The sequence below is a fragment of the Anopheles coluzzii genome, chromosome 3, assembly GCF_943734685.1.
Source record: "Anopheles coluzzii chromosome 3, AcolN3, whole genome shotgun sequence".
NCBI lineage: Eukaryota > Metazoa > Arthropoda > Insecta > Diptera > Culicidae > Anopheles > Anopheles coluzzii.
Window position 1 is genome coordinate 43344391 of NC_064671.1, and position 17659 is coordinate 43362049.

Sequence of the window (17659 nt, forward strand, 5' to 3'; positions counted from 1 at the left end):
GCAAACGACCGCACAGCTGTGCGCGTTTATGGCGCATGGTTCAGCGCTCCCATCGCTCGTTTCACCAAGGCACGAAGGCACCCGAAGTTTGACAGGAGGGAAACATCATCCGCGCATTTGTTCGATTCTGTTTCGCTGCTCTGGTTTTGCATTTCGTAGGAGAAACATTTGGTGTGAAATCGACGCGTGACCCTTGTTGATTTGTGAATATCCTAAATAAATCGGTGCAATTGCCGTGTCGCTAGAGTAATGTAAAGTTTCCCGTGTTGTTGTGTAGTGTTTCGTCCTCCTAGCAATTCCTTCGTTTGTGTGCGTTGGTGGAGTGAAGAGTGCATAAAAAACCATTCATCCCACCCACCCCCACCAGTGCCAGTGTCCGTCGACAGTCGTGTAAATATTTTCGCAATCTTCATATGCGATCAACACCTTGGTGCGCCACGGTCGTCGCACACAGACGCACGGAGAGCATCATCCCAGCTGCGTGTGCGATGGAGTTGTGATGTCATCCGCGAATTTGCAGACGAGAATATCCGGTTCGATTGTTAGTTTTTGTGTTTATTGTCTAATGCTAGTGGTGGCTGGTGAGGCGCATTCATCGTCGATGCTGCATTGTTGATTAAGTGTATCGAGTTCGGATGTGTGTGTGTGTGTGCGCGCTTGTGTATGTGAGAGTTTTCTGTCCCTCTGTGTGCCTGGTCTGCTGCTGGTCTGGGTACAGATTGTTTGGAATTGATTGAGTTGGCGCTGGGTCATAGTTAGTTTGGTGGGCACGGTCCCATTCCTCTCGATCGTTGTTTTCTTCCAAGTGTATGCGCATAGTAAGCGAGAAGCTGCTGCTGTGTTCCGCGACAGAGTGAAAGAGAGATGCCGTGCCGTTTATAGCCGTGTGACGGGGTCAACGAAACGGGCGGCGCTGGCCACCCCAGTGTAGAGTGCATTTATGAATTCATGAGCTTTGGTGGGCAACGACAGTCTCACTATTCGTCTTGCGAGAAGTCCAGAGCCCCCTGGACCCGCCCATCGAAACGTGAGGTGAATATTATTACGATCAGCTCACAGCGACAGATCAAACTGTGCGAAGCATAATTCACCTTGGAGGCCAGCGGAGGTGACGGTTGCAATTCCACGGTTCAGTGCATAGCAGCATAAACAAAAACGCAGCATCGCCATCGCGGCGTGTCTCCAAGGAGCGAGAGAGAGCACATCGGAGAACAAAGAAACGGAACGGAAGAGAAAGCAACATAGCAGGCCACAAGATGACGAACATGCGACCGCCGAGTAAAAACATACTGCTTAAAGTGGTCATTTTAGGTAGGCTTTCTGGGGAGGAGACTTGCGAGAGTCGCGACCGAAACGAAGCTGCGTCGGTCGGTAAAGCATTTGAATGGTCGTTCTAATGAAACAATTTTAATTACCCTTCCAGGCGACGGAAATGTGGGCAAAAGCTGTCTAATGAATCGCTTCGTCTCGAACTATTTCGACGCCAACAGTTTCCACACGATCGGGGTGGAATTTCTGAACAAAGACATTCAGGTGGACCAGGAACGGTTTACGCTGCAGGTGAGTGGACAATGTCGTTGGGTGTTTCGCTACCCTCGAATGACGATAGTTTACACGAAATGGTCGCAGGGGACAGGAACAGGGCAGGAAGATAATTGAGCAAACGCGACACATATGCGAGGAACACACACGCACAGAGAATACGAGCGATGTGTCTAGCGGTGTGTTCGTCCACCAAAAGGGCAATAGTTATGGGTTACCACGTACACAAATACACACTCACACGCACACCTTTAACCACCACAGTGCAAACAAACAAAACCGAACAAATGAACGAAACGCTTATCTTACTTGCTCTCGGTGAGAAGGTGACGGAGATGTTACAGATGTGGCCAAGGATCGCAATGGGCAACTATTGTGGGTGTGGGTGGGGGTGAAGCAACCCCACCCCCTCGTTTGGTTGGGCAAATAGTAGATGAAACGCGACTTTATCGCGAACGAAAGCTTGGGTAGGTTCGTTTGTTCGCACACCCCAAACAAGGTGACCACTACCGTCAGCTGGGTAGGTTTGTTTAAACATGAGCAGCGTCGTCAACAGATGTTAAGTTGTGGGTAATACCTCATGAAACATTTATTTGTAGTTGGAAGGGCACAAGGGAGCAAGGGAACGAAGGAAGGTTGGAGTGTGTCCAGCATTGTAGGTAAATTTACGATTTACCACCGAAAAGCTTAAAATGAAACAGAGAGCATTATGTTAAAATTGAGTAGAAAGTGCATTTTTTCAATGTCATTAAAATCGAGCTCCACTAATGTTTTGTGCTTTGCCGCTTATCTTATTGGAATGAATGCTTATCGCTTATCCTATAGGAATGTAGACCTATTAGAGATTTGGCTAAAATCTGCTTATTCTACAAGGCTGGTATGGTTTGAAAACAATCTACTTCTTTAAAAAAAATATTTTAGCATTAAAGCTTTCTCTTTCTCTAAATTATAAAAAATAGTAGAAAAGAATTTAGAAAAAAAATGCTTAAATAGTTAGAAATGGATATAAATCGCAAATGTTTTTATTTCCGTTTTAGCTAAATTTTAGGCCGTCAGCAAACGTGACCTGAATGTTGTACAAAATATCGCCCTAACCGGGTAGAAGAAGGAAAGTCGCCCGGCGTCTTGCACGTAAAATTGTCTCTTCGTGTTGTGTGTAAATAGCGTGCACTGGGGCTATTAAAATCACATCGCCCGTAACAGTCGTAGTACTCTTTTTATGATTACTGTTTGTAATTTATTCTTGACAAGAAGTGCGCAGCGTTTAGAATGAAGTAATGAATGCGATGGCATGGCACAAGGAATAAGTGTTAGAAATCGTAATCGATTTAATTTTAAACGATGTTAGCAAACTCGATGTTTGCTGGAAGTCAACAGCTGCAGGCTTTGGATGGCATAATGATGAGCCTTTTTGCGTTCTGTTGTTGCTAAGCCCCAGCAAAACATCTTGATCTTCTACAATCTGAGCTCGGTGTGATGTAAATGTATAGGCTCATTGTTGATGTCAATAATCTGCGAAAGCTTTGCCCTGTGGTATTGATTAGCAGGTTGGGCATGACGCATCGATGTGTCAGGTGTGTGGGATGGGAATTTTTGCAAGCTATTTGCAATCGGGCGTCTAATACTGTTTACAAACCTGATTAGGAGTCTCGCGAATCACGTAAACGGCGTTGAAAGATCATATTTAGACAACCATATTTTCACACAGTTTTGACATGTATTATCAATTCTAATTTTTGTTCTTTATTTTAGATCTGGGATACAGCCGGACAGGAAAGGTTTCGTGCGCTGCGAACTCCGTTCTACCGTGGTACCGACATTTGCCTGCTAACGTACGCCATCAACGATCGGCTAAGCTTCCGAGCGTTGGCCAGCTGGCGCGATGAGTTCCTCCGGTACTACGACGTCAATCCGGACCACTTTCCGTTCGTGGTCGTCGGCACGAAGAATGATTTGCCGCCGGCACAGCGGGAGGTTACGGCCGAGGAGGTGTCGCAATGGTGCCAGGAGCACCACATAACCGCTTACATCGAAACGTCGGCCAAAACGTCCGAAAATGTGGCGACTGCCTTCGCGCTGGCGGTACAGCAGTGGCGAAAGCTGGAACGATCGACTGAGCGGGAATTGCGCGCTCAGGGACAGGATACGATCGATTTGATGAAGAGTGTCAACCTGAACGCGAACCGCAATCGGTTCTGCTGTGCGGGACTGGGCCGCCCTACGGCCAACACGATGCAGGACGACGACGATTATCCGAACTGAGTGTGATCGGTTCCCGTTGATAGGCAGGATCGATAAGTATGTGATAAGAGATTCTGTTAGACGGTTGTGCGGTGGACAGAATCAGAAAACGGGACAGCTTTTGTTTCAACTGCTGGCAGCAGCATGATTAGGGTTAGTCATTTCTAATGGTAGTTGGGTTGTGGGTTGAAATGTAAAGTAAGCACAAAGTCGACGAGAAGGTTGGAGGAAATTCTTCTCACGTGTTTTCTGCATCCGTGCATCACTTTCAATGGCGTCATAAACACGGTGTGAAGTGGAGAAGTGATTTTGAGATTTATAGACACTATTTGCACAATCTTTCAACAAATGGCACATTGAGTATTGTGAGTGCGGTCAGTGGCTTTACACTTCCAAACGGGCAGCGTACTAGAACGAGACACAATTGTACAGATCTTTACGCCTCATTGCTTGCGCGTACGTGGCGAGATGCGATGTGTCGCGGGTATTGTGGTTGTTTTTTTAAGCTTCAGCTGGCTGAAGGTACTAGACAAGCGTCACACAGATGTAAAAACGCAACGATGGCGCACAATCTAAATTATTGTTCCTCAGTTGGTTGAATGAAACAGCTAAAAGCAAGGGATTTATTTGGATCCAATTTTAAGCTGTTTATTGCGTTCATATGTGTATTTTATTTTATGAAAACAATTCGTAGGAAGTGTTTTGTATTGGTTTAGATGAACTAAGCCTGTGTTTTTCCTGTGCACTTTATACCCAACGCGGTGATCGCTTTGGTAAAGCAGCAGTGTTATGAGTGCTTGCGGATTTTTATTTAAACAATCTTTTATAGATTGTGTTTATATTACTAGTGAATGCAATATTACCAACGGACGGGACCTAGTCGTTGGATAGTATTGCTTAACATTTGCAATAATACTAATTTATAACCCAAATATTTATTTCATATCAATTAATTCTGAATGTCGCATGCTGCTAAATCAATGCTGTCGGATTTTTGAATGAAAGTTGTGTAAAAAGTTCACAAACCACAAGGACGATCTTGCAAACTATTTATAAAGTTTGTAAAAGGAAAGGAGACTTGCATACAAACAAGGTTTCAGTTTTTTTTATGTTCAAATGGTGCTTTTATTGAAGTATTGTATTGTAGAACGAAATTGTGAGAAGATAATGAAGTTATTTTATTAGTACGATTTATCCACTGCGACAAACCACTATACATAATATGGTCCATAGAAATTGGTGTCCTTTTTAACATAAACAGCGATAAAAAAGCACAACATTATTTTCGATGCGTCTAAGATTAACTTTTGTGCGTACGTTTTTGGTTCATACTCATTTAATGTACACTGTAGAAGCAAAAACAAACTACATACAAACTAATATTTACGTACCTGATCAATCTGAAGCGTAGAGCTGAGTGTAAATGCTCATCATTGAACTGGAAAAGGCAACATTGCACTGTAGACAGTTTTTATTTACTTTATTTTCACTGAAAAACGCTGGAAAAGCTGTTGGATGTGTACAGTTTACGATAACACAATGCACATCGCCTATTAAATCATAATTACTATCCACTTGAAAGGAGAGACTAATGTGCTATCCGTCTAGACGTCAGTCAGTAAGGAGATTCATTTAAATGTTTCACACATTCCGTTTGCGTGTGTTTGTAAGATAATTAATTTTAGTAATTTAGGCAGACTGTGCCGTGTGTGGCTTTTCCCGGAATGCACGTCTTCCCATTTTTTGGTGCGTCATTTGTATTTTGGTGCGCTTTCGTGTGTATCCTTGGGGCAGAGAGCTTAGGTTAGGTTACATTCATTATGCTTAAAGCGCTGAAAAAAATACATCAATCGTTGGGACATGAAATCGAACCAGAGTGAGAGGAATGCGTTTAGTGTAGTGATAAGCATATGGCGCAACAAAATGCAGCCTGGTGCGGTGCATGGAGTTTTTGAAACAGAGGATTGCACTGGACAGATGTAGAGATAGGTAGAGAGAGAGAGAGAGGGATAGAAGAAGGATCGTAAAACGCTATTTTGTAAGCATTTTCAACTTTGTGCAACCCGTACCGCTGTACAGACACGATTGTATAATAAAGCAAATTAAAAATTTAACTTGGGTCTTACTGTTTTCAGTCGTTTCTTTCTCCATACTGCATAAATAACAAACGTACATTCGCCTTCGGTTTTAACAAATTCATTTTCCATACATATATTTATTTACTTTCACTAACTTGTTTCGGTGAGGTTACATCGAATTCAATTCTGGGATTGTTCGACGAGCGACAGTTACAGAACGTGGAAGAACATTAATTAAGGGGAAACGGGATAAACGTACACAAAAATAAACATTTACATGATGAATCGTGAGTGCGAGCACAGGTACCCTCCCTCTCTTACATATCTCGCTCCATTGTTACATTTTACTTTTAAAAAATCCAACTAAACCAACGATTGTTTTGCTTCATCTTCCCTTTTTTTTACTTTACAAAAAGTTTACACGTACACAACTTTAAATCTATTTTAAGAAACTTCCACGAAATCGATAATTCTAACGTTAAGGGGTTTGCTGTCGTAGTAGTGGTAGTAGTAATAATAGTAAAAGATACAAATAACGCACAACAAAACAAAAGAAAGGCACCATATATATGTCTGTCTCTTTAACATGTATCAATGTGTTGGTTTGTGTTTGTCCAATAGCAACACTCCTCCAATAGCAACACTTATGTTAGTTATTAGGTGTGCAAAAGTGCATTTGCTACCACTGATCAATCGATTTGCTTTACTAACACTAACTAACTACAGCTACTACCTTTTTCTGTCCCCCCGTATGTTTGCCTATCGGTTCTGCAACTTAAAAAAAACTTAACAACGAAAAAAAGGAAACTAGGGCCTTCGAACACATCGTTGCAGTGGGGGTGATAGGGGAAAGCGTACAAGGAAGTTTTGTTTAAATCGTGTGATTATCATCGTACCTTGACAGGAGCACGACTGAAGAACGTCTTCTGGTATGTTGCATTGGATCACCTTTTCGATTTTGGTAAGTCCTTCTTTCCCAACGATTCTTTTATTTATTAAACCATTTCTTTTATTCCTATCTTCTTTATCGATTAGTCGTGTTTGTTCGCTTTTTTTGAGTCACTTTTGTCGACCAATTCCTTTTTTTTTTTTGTCTAAATTTCGTCCAATTCTTTTCGCTTATAAGGAAGCAACGCTGTTAGAAAAACAACCTAAAAACATAAGTCACTACTTTATCAGTTTCCTTTTCCTGTCGCGGTTTGTTAAAAAGTAAAAGTTCTTAAATATTTTAGTACAATTTAGTACAGTGGCGGAGACTTAACTTTTATCCGAAAAACAAAAACGAACCGCTTTGCTTCCCTAAAATAATTTGAATTTCGTTACAATTTTTAGCGTATTTTAGAAACCGATTTTTTTTACAACACATACAAAGAAAGAAATGAACATACTCTCATCAGGAGCAAATGATGCGTCCGCTAAAAGTGGTACTAGAAAAATACAGAGAAAAACAAAGCCTATTTTAGTGCAACATTAACCGGTGAGCTTTTGCCTACAAGAGTGAAAAGAGTTAAAATATTATCAAAAGAAAACAAAACAATCAAATGGAAAACAAACACATGGCAAATGAATGAAACGACAGTGTTCGCGTACACTAAATCCGACAGTTGAAAGTGAACGAAAATAATGGTTAAAATGTTCAATCGTACATTACAAAAGAATAAATAAAATGAATGAACTGCAGCGACAGGGATGAATGACAAGGAGGTGAACAAGAAAGAGGGACATTGCAATTAAATCGCTTAAGGCACTAAACGTTTCGTTCCGTTCCGATCGACAGTTCTGATCCACTCGCCTACCAACAGCTGGCGGTGGCGCATTCCGCATTAACAACACTAACTTTAACAACATCAACAACATAGTAACAACACACATACACAAGCACAACAGCAGAAGTCAACAACATCAGGGGGAAAAAAGCCTTAACCACTAATCGAAACTCGAAGCGTGTCGTGAAGGGCGTTGCTTGCTTTGATCCAACTTGTTTGTTTGCCCGTTACTTGGCTTTTGGCTTTAGTACATTAGTATTTGCTCTCAGCGTGCACTAATAATAATAATGATTGAATGCGTTTCGCGTTGTTCGTCTAAAGTATGGGAGGGAACACCTTTGAAGATGATCCATTAGGACGTGTTTTACAGGTGTGTTTTTTCTCTTTTCTTTTTGGAGCATAGTTTAATATTTTTGTGTGTTAATATACATGGATAAGCCAAAACGAACAATAAAAAAAGCGAGGCTGCACAAAAAAAAACAATGTGTGTTAAATGAACAATGTGAACAAATGTATTATTATTATTGCGTGTTAATAATTGGTGCCGGTGTTTAGATTTCCAACTCGAATCGATGAATTTGCTGTTCAACGTCCCTCTCATCTAAGGGAGGGGGCGAACAAAGTTTTGTCGATGGCTTAAGCTCGTGCATACTATCGTTATCATTATTATTATTATTGTTATTGTTGTTGTTGTTGTTTAAATTACTGACATTGTTGTTGTTGTTGCTGTGTATGTGGTTGTTGTTTAGGTTGATGAGATGATTTGTGTTGTTGTTGTTGTTGTTGTGGTTGCTGGACCCATTGCCACCGCATGCCGGGGCATTATTCGCGATCGCGGTTTGGTGGTTTCGGTGCAGATTGCTGTGCTTGAATGTGGCACTGGCGATCAGCGGCAGCGTGAGCGCCACTGGGTGGGGTGTGGGCGGACCGGTCGGGGACAGTGGGCCGGACCCGCCGCTGATCAGGTTCATGTTGAGCTGCTTGGAGCTGAGGACTTTGGCGCGGTTGTTGTTGGTGCTGCTCGCCAGGTTGACGGAATCGTTGACGATCGCCGTACCGGGCGCGCTGGTGCCAACGGTCGTGCTGGAGGTAGAGAAGATCGGTGCTACACCTAGTTTGGCTCCTGCTTTGGCCCGATGCATGAGGATGGCGAAAGAGAAGGAGAAGAGATAATGGGAAACTATTTAATATCCTTGCCATTGGTTGCAATTTATGTTGAGTGTCTACCAAGAAGTAACCCTTAATATTTACAATTGTACAAGAAAAGGAACCACAGTATATTCAACCCCGTTGCGCATGCATTGATAACTGTTATTGTGTGTTTTTGGAAGGCTTAATGCTATATAGTAACATTTATTACTACAAAATTACTTGTACATAAATAACATTTCTACCTTATTTATAAATATTGTACATTATTGTATCATTAAAATAGATTTTAATGAATTATTTATCTATTTTTTAGTTTGTAATTTACTGTAAATAAATTCTAGGATACGCTTCTATCTTTGTTAACCGCCAACATTACTTCATAAAACCAAAAATTGCTCATTGAAGAAGTGGTGGATTTTTTTTAAATATTTTGAATAGACTAGAATTTTGCTTCATTATCGAAATTTCGTGTCCAAAACATAAGAAGCAAGATTTTAATACTGTTAAAAATGGCTTAACAATCGTACATGTACGTATTTACAGGGGTTCCCAGGGGTTCTCATAGTTGTGGGACACTTTCTTGACTTTTTCTTAAGGGAATTGGACTCTATGTCACCCTTTTTGGACAGGCGCCTTGGAAATTCCTATTGGATTTGTCCAACAAAACTGCTATGGAGTCCAATTCCCATTACTTTAAGTTCATTTCACGTAAGAGGGAGTCAATAAAGTATCCCACAGCTATGAGAACTCCTGAAAAACCCTGTACATTTTGTCTATTGTGTATAATACTGTTAGTTAAATTATGCTAAGATAGAGAAATTGATAAAAAACACCACAAAGAAGAGAAGAAGATTTTATACAATTGATAAATAATAACAAAATTACATGCGAGTATGAAAGATAAAGGAAGAACATTTGGAAAGACATGCAATATAGAAAACAATCCAAAATACAAAAGAAGTAGTGAAAAAAGAAGAAAAAAGTGATAAAGTGTTAAAAACAACAACAAAACATTAAATAAGTGAAAGTACAATCAACATACATCAAACACCAAACAAATAGTACAAAGTTATATCTAAAGCAACAGTGTAAAAGTGTAGAGCAGCAACCCCCGGAGCGAAATAGCTTGAGAGGCGAGAGGTGACAGAGTGTGTGTGTGTAAAAAAAACAAACGGTGGGCTACCTTCGGTGAACTTTAACCGTGGATGTGATTCTTTCTTATTGTTGTTCAGCAGATGCTGACACTCGCGTAGATCGAGCAGCTCGAGCGGTGGTGGCGCACTGGTGGGCTCGATCGGCACCGAGCTCGGTACGATCGTCGTTGGCGTGGTGGGCGTCGGTGTGGTAGGCGATCCGTGGCCTGTAGCCGTTCGCAGAGCGGAAGTGCTGCGTGGCGGTGAACTTTCTAGGTGCTGCTGAAGCTGCTGCTGGTGTTGCGCCCAGTGAGTCATCATCCCAGTGTTGGTGGTGTGGTGGATGTGGTGCGATGGATATTTGTGTTGTTTTTTTTTTGGTTTTGGTAAACGCGCGTTTTGTGATGATTTTTTTATATTGTTGTTGCGATTGTTAGTGGTTAGCCGTTAGGAGAAAAATAACAAAAGTTTGTCAAACATACAAAAAAGGTCACACACACACGCGAAAAAACAAACGAAACACACGGGAAAGAAGGGAGAAGAAACGGGTGGGAAGAGTCGGCGATCATGCTACGATTCGGACATGCTATGCAAGAGGTGCGACAAGGTGGAAAGGGATTTTGATGCGGGTCAAACAATCGTTCAAATTCACAAGAAATGGTGCCGCAAAGTTAAGAAAGTTCAATCGTATCAATTCAGAACATGCCAAAAGGAAGGTGTGGATTGTACAGGGCAGAAGGGCTTGGTTGTTTTCTCTCTTTTTACGTTGGGTACGAGTCAAGTGAGCTATTTACCGTGCTGTTGCTGGTGAACAGGTTGGTATCCTTTGGCGTTACGACACTGCTGGTCGGTGGTGCAGAAGACGTTTCTTCCGGCTGGTTGGAGACAAAGTGCGCTCGAAGTTGTTTGTTCCTAGAAGGCGGGAAGGAGCCAGACGTGTAATTAGAACCTTGCAATTGATCTTGAACTGCCGCTTGGTTCACTGCTCGAATCTTACCTAACATCAAGCTGCTGAATGTGTTGCTGCGAACATTTCAGCTGTTGCGTCGCGTTGCGTAGCTTCTCCTCGAGCGCTGCCGTCTCGACGCACTTCATCGAGTACTTCTCGGAGAGGGACAGGATCTCGAGTCGAACTTCTTCGAGTTCTTGCCTGCAACGGTGGAGAGGAGGCGGTGGAGTTTAGCTAACGGGTGCTTTTGTAATTTAAACTTTTAATAGCAACTTACTCCTTCTCGCGGTACGTTTGTGGCGGTTGGCCGCCCTTCTGGAACTGCTTGAGGAACTCCTGCTTGAAGCGCGTCACCTCCCGCTGCACCTCATTCTGGTGTGCTTTCTTCATGGCGTCGAGTGCTGCCAGCGTTGCCTGCAAAGTGTTGCGAAATTAGTTTCATCTTCAAAACGGGTTTCTTCTCAACTCCACCATCTTACCTGTGTTTCTTCGGCCAGCGCTTGTTCCTTCTCCAGAATGAGCTTAGCGATCTCCTGCTGGTGCTTTTCCTCCAGATCGTGAATGATGCGCTTGTGCGAAGCTTCCATCGCAGCCAGTCCCTTCTCGCAGAGTGCCTGCAAACACACGTGGAACAGTGAAATGAAATCTTCCCGCAAATGTGCGCCTAAATGCAGGCAACACCGCACAACACCTTACCCGCAACTGCTCGATTTCGGCCTGGTAGCGCGACCGCAAGCTATCCTCATCGTCCCGGTCCTTCTGCGAGTCCAGCTCGTTCGCCATCTGCTGCTCCCGGTAGGCGGCGTGCAGATTATCCACCTGCTGCGCATGCTCCGCCTCCACCATCTCTAGGTGCTTCTCCAGCTTCTTCGCGTGGTCCTGCTCCTTGCGCATCTGCTCGTACAGATAGTCCCGCTCCTTCTCCAGCTCCGCGTACTCGGCCGCCGTTTTGCGACAGCTGCCCGCCAGCTCCTCGCACCGGTCCTTCAGCGTGCGCGCCTTCTTGCACTCCTGGTCGTAGCTGTCGAGCAGATCCTCGATCTCCTTGTCCTTCTCGTTGCTGGCCGCGTCCAGCCGCGTCAAACGCACCGACAGCTCGTGCAGCTCCTTCTCCTTCTGCTTCAGCAGGTTGCGCTCGTTGTTGAGCCGCTCGAGCAGCTCCGCCCGTTCGCCGTCGATCGCCCGTATGCGCTGCTGCTGCTCGTCGATACGGCGCTGCAGTGCGGCCAGCTTTGCCTCGTGCTGCTGCCGAACCGTGCCGAGCTCGCGCTCGTGCTCTTCCGTCAGCTGGAGGAGTCGATCCTGCAGCCGGCCGCACTGGTCGCTGCGCGACTGCAGCTGCTTCGCCGCACTGATCAGCGAATCGATGCGCTGCTGAATCTCCACGCAGCGCGCGTGAATGCTGCGCAGGCTGTCCACGTCGATGGCGCTGGCCGCACCGGCATTCCCACTGTCCGGGTGTAGCGTGGCCTGCAGCGCCACGACCGATCGCTCCAGCTCGTTCAGTATCGCCGACACCTCCTTCACCTCCGCCTTGTTGAGCGCGTGCTCGCTGGTGAAGTACTTGTACATGAAGTTAAAGTCCGCCTCGGCCAGGATGTCGTCCGCGTTCGCGACCTCCAGATCGGCGGTCAGGTCCGTGTACAGGTTCTCGTACTGCTTGAGCGCGGCCACGCTGAACACTCGCTCGCACGGTTCGTCCAACGCATCCGTGGGCTGGGCGGGCTTTTTCGGCACGTAGTCACCCTTCAGCACGTGGACGCGCGCATCGATCAGCGCCTTGTGCGCGACAATGTCCGCAAACTCGGCTAGCAGCTGGCGCCCCTCGCTCGGCTTTCGCTCCTGCTCGAGGTGCAGTCGCCACTGGCCGCGCTTCATCTTGGCGAGCGTTTCCTCGTAGCACTCGGTCAGCTGCCGGACGGCCGCATCCATCTCGCGGCGCAGCGCTTCGTGTACTGCGTCCGCGAACGTTTCGAACGTGATGCGTTCCTGCGTGGACAGTGCGTACCCGAAGGCGGGCGCCAGCGAACCCTCGTACCGCTGCGCGTTGCGCATCATGATGTGCGCGATCTCGGACTGCACCAGCTCGGCATTGACCGCTTCCTGGGCCTGGCGCCAGGCTTCCTGCACCGCGCCCTGCACCGTCTCGTGCGAGGACGCAATGTAGGAGAGCGTTTCGGCCGCCAGCCCGTACGCCAGGTTCTCCATGATTGTCGTTTGGTAGCGTTTCGCGATCAGGTGCACCTCGTTCTGCTGGCGCAGTAGATCGTCCAGCATGGCGGTACCGATCGGGGGGAAGGAGAGCGACCGCATCGTGCTGGTGCGGCCGGCAGACAGCATTAGCTTGCGGGCGAGCACACTGGCCAGCACGTCGGCACTGCTGCTCGGTCGCACCACGCACTTGCCGGACAGCTTTGCCTTCAGCATCGACATCAGCTGGACGGTTTCGCACACCTCCACCTTCGTTTGGCGTTCCTCGAACTCGGCTAGATTTTCTGCCCGCTCGAGGGCGTGCCGCAGCCGGCCGAAGCAAACACTCTCGAACGCAATCCGCTCCGCCAGCAGCTCCATGTCCTTGCGCTGCGTGAGTCCGTTCGTTTCGCGCAGCATGCGCCGCTGCTTGAGCAGATCCGCCAGCTTGCCCTTGAGCTGTGCCTCCAGCTGATCCAGTGCCAGCTTGATGGGGTTCGATTCGGGCAGCACAATCACGCTGCCGTAGCCCGTGCCCTCGACCGGCACGACACAGTTGTCGCAACTCTCACGCAACAGCTTCGACACCTCGGCCAGACAGCGCTCGATAAATTTGTACGAATCCTTCCGGTCCGCCGCTGGCGATACGGAACGTCGCGAGCGGGAAGTGCGCAGACTCTGGAACTGCTGTGCACTTTGGTCGATCAGTTCGCGTACCGATACCACCACACCCTCCAGACTCTTGAGCCGGTCGAGCAGATGCTCCGGCACCGGTTTGGCACCCGTGCTCGATGTACTGGCCGTCTCACACTCACTGACCTCGGGCGGCTTGGTCACTGGCAGTCCAACGGCCTGCACGTTCTCGACGCGCTTTTCCAGATTGTTCAGCCGCAGCACGACCTGCATCGGTTGCGCGGACAGCGTGGCACTGTCCAGACTTTTCCTGCGCAGCCGGGTAGACGACGAACGGCGCACCGGTTGCGCAGCTTCCGGCGTCGCAAGCTCCACGGTCGCCTTCGCCACCGGCAGCAGCACACCGCCACTTTCGAGCGCATCGATCTTGCTCTCCAGCTCGGACACCTTCTCCTCCAGCTCCTTCTGGATCGAGAGCGACTCCTTGCCCTTGAGCGACAGCGATCGGCGCTTCTCCGATCGGATCGCTTTCTGCTTCAGCAGCCGAACTTGCTTTTCCGCCGCCGTGTACTTGTTCGTCATGTCCTGGATCCGATCGGCCATCATGCGCGACTGCGCATCATGCTCGGTCGCCTGTCGGTCGAGCTCCTTGCGCATCGTGGCGTACGCTATTTCCAGCTCATCGTACAGTCCATGCGCGTCCTTCAGCTCGCGCTTCATCGCCTTCAGTTCGCTGACGGCACGCTCGAAGCGGGCGCGCAGCTCCCGGTACTCGTCCGCCAGCATGTCCCGGTCGAGCTGGGTCGGATCGATCGCGGTCAGGCAGGTGAGATCGCTGAACGAGTCCATGCGCTTGATGCGACCGCTCCGTGCCACGGCCAGACTGCACAAGCTCGACGCTGGGCTTGTACCGGGTGCGGCAATCCCGCACTCCTGCAACCGCCTGTACAGCGACTCGTTCTCCTCGATGCCCCGGGCCAGCCGCTCCTCGAGCTCCTTCGTCGTGTCCCGGCTCTTGGACAGCTCGTGCGTGATGCGGTCGATTATGTCCTGCCCCGCGGCCCGGCTGTCCTGCAGCTGCACCATCAGCTTCTCGCGGTTCTCCTCCAGCTCACGCTTGCGCGTCAGCTCCTGCTCGGTGCGCTCGAGCGTGGTCAGCAGCTCGGACATGCGCGCTTCCCGCTCGTGCGTTTCCTCGCGCAGCATCGCCAGCTCCTTCTCGGCCGCCTGCAGCCGCAGCTGCAGCTCCTTCTCCAGCCCGCTACCGTCCTCCTCCTGCACCGTGTGGAACGGGGCCAGCGGGACCGGCGCCTCCGACTCGATGGTGCTGCGCCGTGAGCTCGGTGGCGACGAGCGGCTGCGCTTGTGGAGCCGCTGGTGCTGCTGGTGCTGCTGCTGACTTTGGGTCGACAGTGGCGGGTTCGTTCTTAACCTATCTTTGGTACGCATTGCCAGCGGCACCACCGACGGCGGTGAGGGCGACACCGGCGATCCCCACTGGTCGCCGACACTATCCCGCCGGCCACCCTCCGACGCCGTCCGGTACTCCTCGTCCGACGAGAACAGCAACGATTTGGGCGTGAGGGGCGTGACGGGCGACTGCAGCACCACCACCGACGACTGTTGCTTTGGTTGAGGCTGACTACTGCTAGTACTACTGCTATTACTACTGCTATGGGTGGAGGTGTTGGTTGTGTTGGTGGTGGTGTTGGTGTTGGTGGTGGTGGAGGCGTTCATGGCGCTCTTGTCCTCCGGCGGTGTGCTGGCACTGTTCGACTGTTCGGTAAGGTTGCGGGCAGCCGTCAGATGCACGATCACGTCCTTGGGCGCCTTGTCCACGACATCTTCGCCCGCGGTTGGACTTGCCGCCAGCGGTACGACTCCCTCAATCAGCAGGTGCCCATTCGTGCCACTGTTGTTGTTGTTCTTTTCGAGCAGTTTGCCCCGCTTCAGCTTCGGCTTGTGCTCGATCGCGTCGCCGAGCAGCTCGCTGATCTCGAGCGAACTGGGCGTGGCCGGGGACGGCGGGGGCGACTTGTCCGCTAACGTTTTGAAGTTGTCGTCGTTCTGGTTGGACAGCTCGAGCGTCGCCTTGGTCGGTGGCAGACCGGCCGCGTTCTTCAGCACGTTGATCCAGTTGTTGCGCACGTTGATCGTCACGGCGGACAGCACGATCCGGTGGTTGTCCCAGGTCTGTGGGAAGAATTAGTGTGTGTGGTGAAAATATCGCTCGATCGCTTGCGCGTTTGAAGCTACTTACCGTCAGCTGAAAGCCGTAGCCCTTGTTGACCGGCACCTCGGCGATGCCGGTAATGCTGTTCACGTCCAGCACACCGTCCAGCACGCCCTTCTCCTCGGCGACCGGGTCGCGGTAGTAGAACAGGGCGGCGCCGCGCAGCGTAAACCAATGCTTGCTCCAGTCGCCCGCCCGCCCGTCCTGCTTCAGCAGCCAGCCCTTCTTCGCGTGCAGCAGATCGGCGTCCGGGCCGCGGTGCTCCGAGTTCTTGCCCAGGTAGCTAGCGGGCGCATCGTCGGCCCCACAGTCGCCGTCCGGATCGCCCCGCTCGTGCGTTTGACTAGGCTTCAGCTTCGGACTAGTTGCGTTGGTGGTGGTGGTGGTGGGCGGTGGCAGGTGCAGTGCCCCGAGTGGTGGCACCGGACAACCCGTCGATCCCTTGCCGGTGAGCGACGTGGGGATCTTTTTCACAATGGCTGACACGATCGCGGGCGCACTGGACGGGAGGGTGAGCGAGTGGGGCCGCATCTGGAGCGGTGTACCACCGCCGCCGACACTGGCAGGCGTTCCACCAGTCCCGCCCGTACTGCCACCTCCCGTGCCTCCTCCCCCTCCACCGCCTCCTCCACCGACTCCCCCATTGGTTCCGTTGGTGTACTGCGGGGGGATCGTGTTTTCGTCCCGCGGGCTCGTCGGCTGATGGTGGTTGTGATGGTCGGCCGCCGTGAGTGACAGGCTGTCCGTGATGCAGGGGCTGCTCCAGCGGTTCACGTTCGTGATCGTGTTCGCGATATCCTTCAGCTTTGGTTCGTCGCGCGAGCGCAGCTCGGTGCCGCTGATGCCAACGCCACCATCGAGCAGCAGACATTTGGCCGCTATTGTTCGGAGAGGGAGAGAGAAAGAGAGAGAGACACACACACGCACTATTAGTAAGGAAGATACAGAGCATGGTCTAGCGTTGGTGCTGGCTTAGTTCTCTATTCAGGTTGCCTTCAGAAGCAGAAAAAAAGACTGACTTCATGAGTACACAGTAAACCAAGTGCTACGTGATAATTATGATGCGTTAAAAGTGTGGTAAAGCGCGCGATGGTCACGCCATGAAGGGTGTCCCTGGCGTAGCGAGACGCAAATGGTGGATGTGCTATTTTTGTGCAGGAAAAGATCAGACGCGTCCGATAAATGATTCGAGCGAAGTGTGACTAAGTAAGGGACGTCCCCTTGAGAATGTTAATAATTGCTGGCGTTTAGTGGGTTTTTTGTATGTTCATTTCAAGCAGGGGAATGACGATGGTGCAACAGAAATTTACAAATAGAATAAATTTCCGATACATTGCTGCGCATGAAACAAGTTTGTTTTCTTTTTCCAATCGGAATTATTGAATAATTGCCCCAAGAGATTTTTGCGCAATGAATCTATAATGACCTAGGATGTATATCTCCATTACCTATTAGCTATTAATGGTGCATTAAATAGGTTTACATATTAAAAATCATCTAACATAGAGATCGTCAAAGTAAAACATTATGCAAATCGATTTGCATGAATTTACAACAGAAGGATGTAAATAGATGTATGTTTTATCGTATTTATTCACAATAGAAACATAAAAATCTTATTCAGAACTGATATTTGAATCCAGTTGGCTTGGGTTAGAAGAAGATTACTTTAGTATCATAACTTGACGCTTACGTTAGTAAATAAACTCGACGAAAGGTTTAAAGAGGAATGAACTTTTCCA

At 48.5% G+C, this 17659-nt stretch overlaps 2 protein-coding genes across 8 annotated transcripts in view; one reads left to right on the forward strand and one right to left on the reverse strand.

Moving 5' to 3' along the window:
- Nucleotides 1-85: 85 nt before the first annotated feature.
- LOC120957138 (ras-related protein Rab-9B) lies at nt 86-5897 on the forward strand. The gene is made up of 3 exons (XM_040379180.2): nt 86-1311; nt 1424-1560; nt 3295-5897. The coding sequence occupies exons 1-3, from the start codon at nt 1257-1259 to the stop codon at nt 3802-3804; spliced, it is 702 nt and encodes a 233-aa protein (XP_040235114.1). The 5' UTR covers nt 86-1256; the 3' UTR covers nt 3805-5897.
- A 66-nt stretch (nt 5898-5963) lies between these two features.
- The window catches only part of LOC120957121 (protein outspread-like), a 192275-nt gene continuing 180579 nt past the window's right edge, over nt 5964-17659 (reverse strand). For 2 of the 7 annotated variants that reach the window (XM_040379138.2, XM_040379137.2), the window contains exons 7-14: nt 15945-16795; nt 11558-15877; nt 11341-11475; nt 11139-11275; nt 10910-11062; nt 10707-10824; nt 9963-10206; nt 5964-8753 (exon numbers count right to left, since the gene is read on the reverse strand). In XM_040379138.2, coding sequence (XP_040235072.2) covers nt 8179-8753; nt 9963-10206; nt 10707-10824; nt 10910-11062; nt 11139-11275; nt 11341-11475; nt 11558-15877; nt 15945-16795 — 6533 coding nt within the window. In that variant the 3' untranslated portion in view covers nt 5964-8178. The remainder of the gene's footprint in view (nt 8754-9962; nt 10207-10706; nt 10825-10909; nt 11063-11138; nt 11276-11340; nt 11476-11557; nt 15878-15944; nt 16796-17659) is intronic. The other 5 variants (XM_049609537.1, XM_049609536.1, XM_049609535.1 and 2 more) reach the window with 5 other exon arrangements.

Bases quoted from the DNA above. Each gene is read 5' to 3' on its own strand.
- LOC120957138 (XM_040379180.2), top strand. From the start codon at position 1,257: ATGACGAACATGCGACCGCCGAGTAAAAACATACTGCTTAAAGTGGTC. The intron at 1,312-1,423 runs GTAGGCTTTCTG...TTACCCTTCCAG, and splicing joins GCTTAAAGTGGTCATTTTAG to GCGACGGAAATGTGGGCAAA. The intron at 1,561-3,294 runs GTGAGTGGACAA...TCTTTATTTTAG, and splicing joins AGGAACGGTTTACGCTGCAG to ATCTGGGATACAGCCGGACA.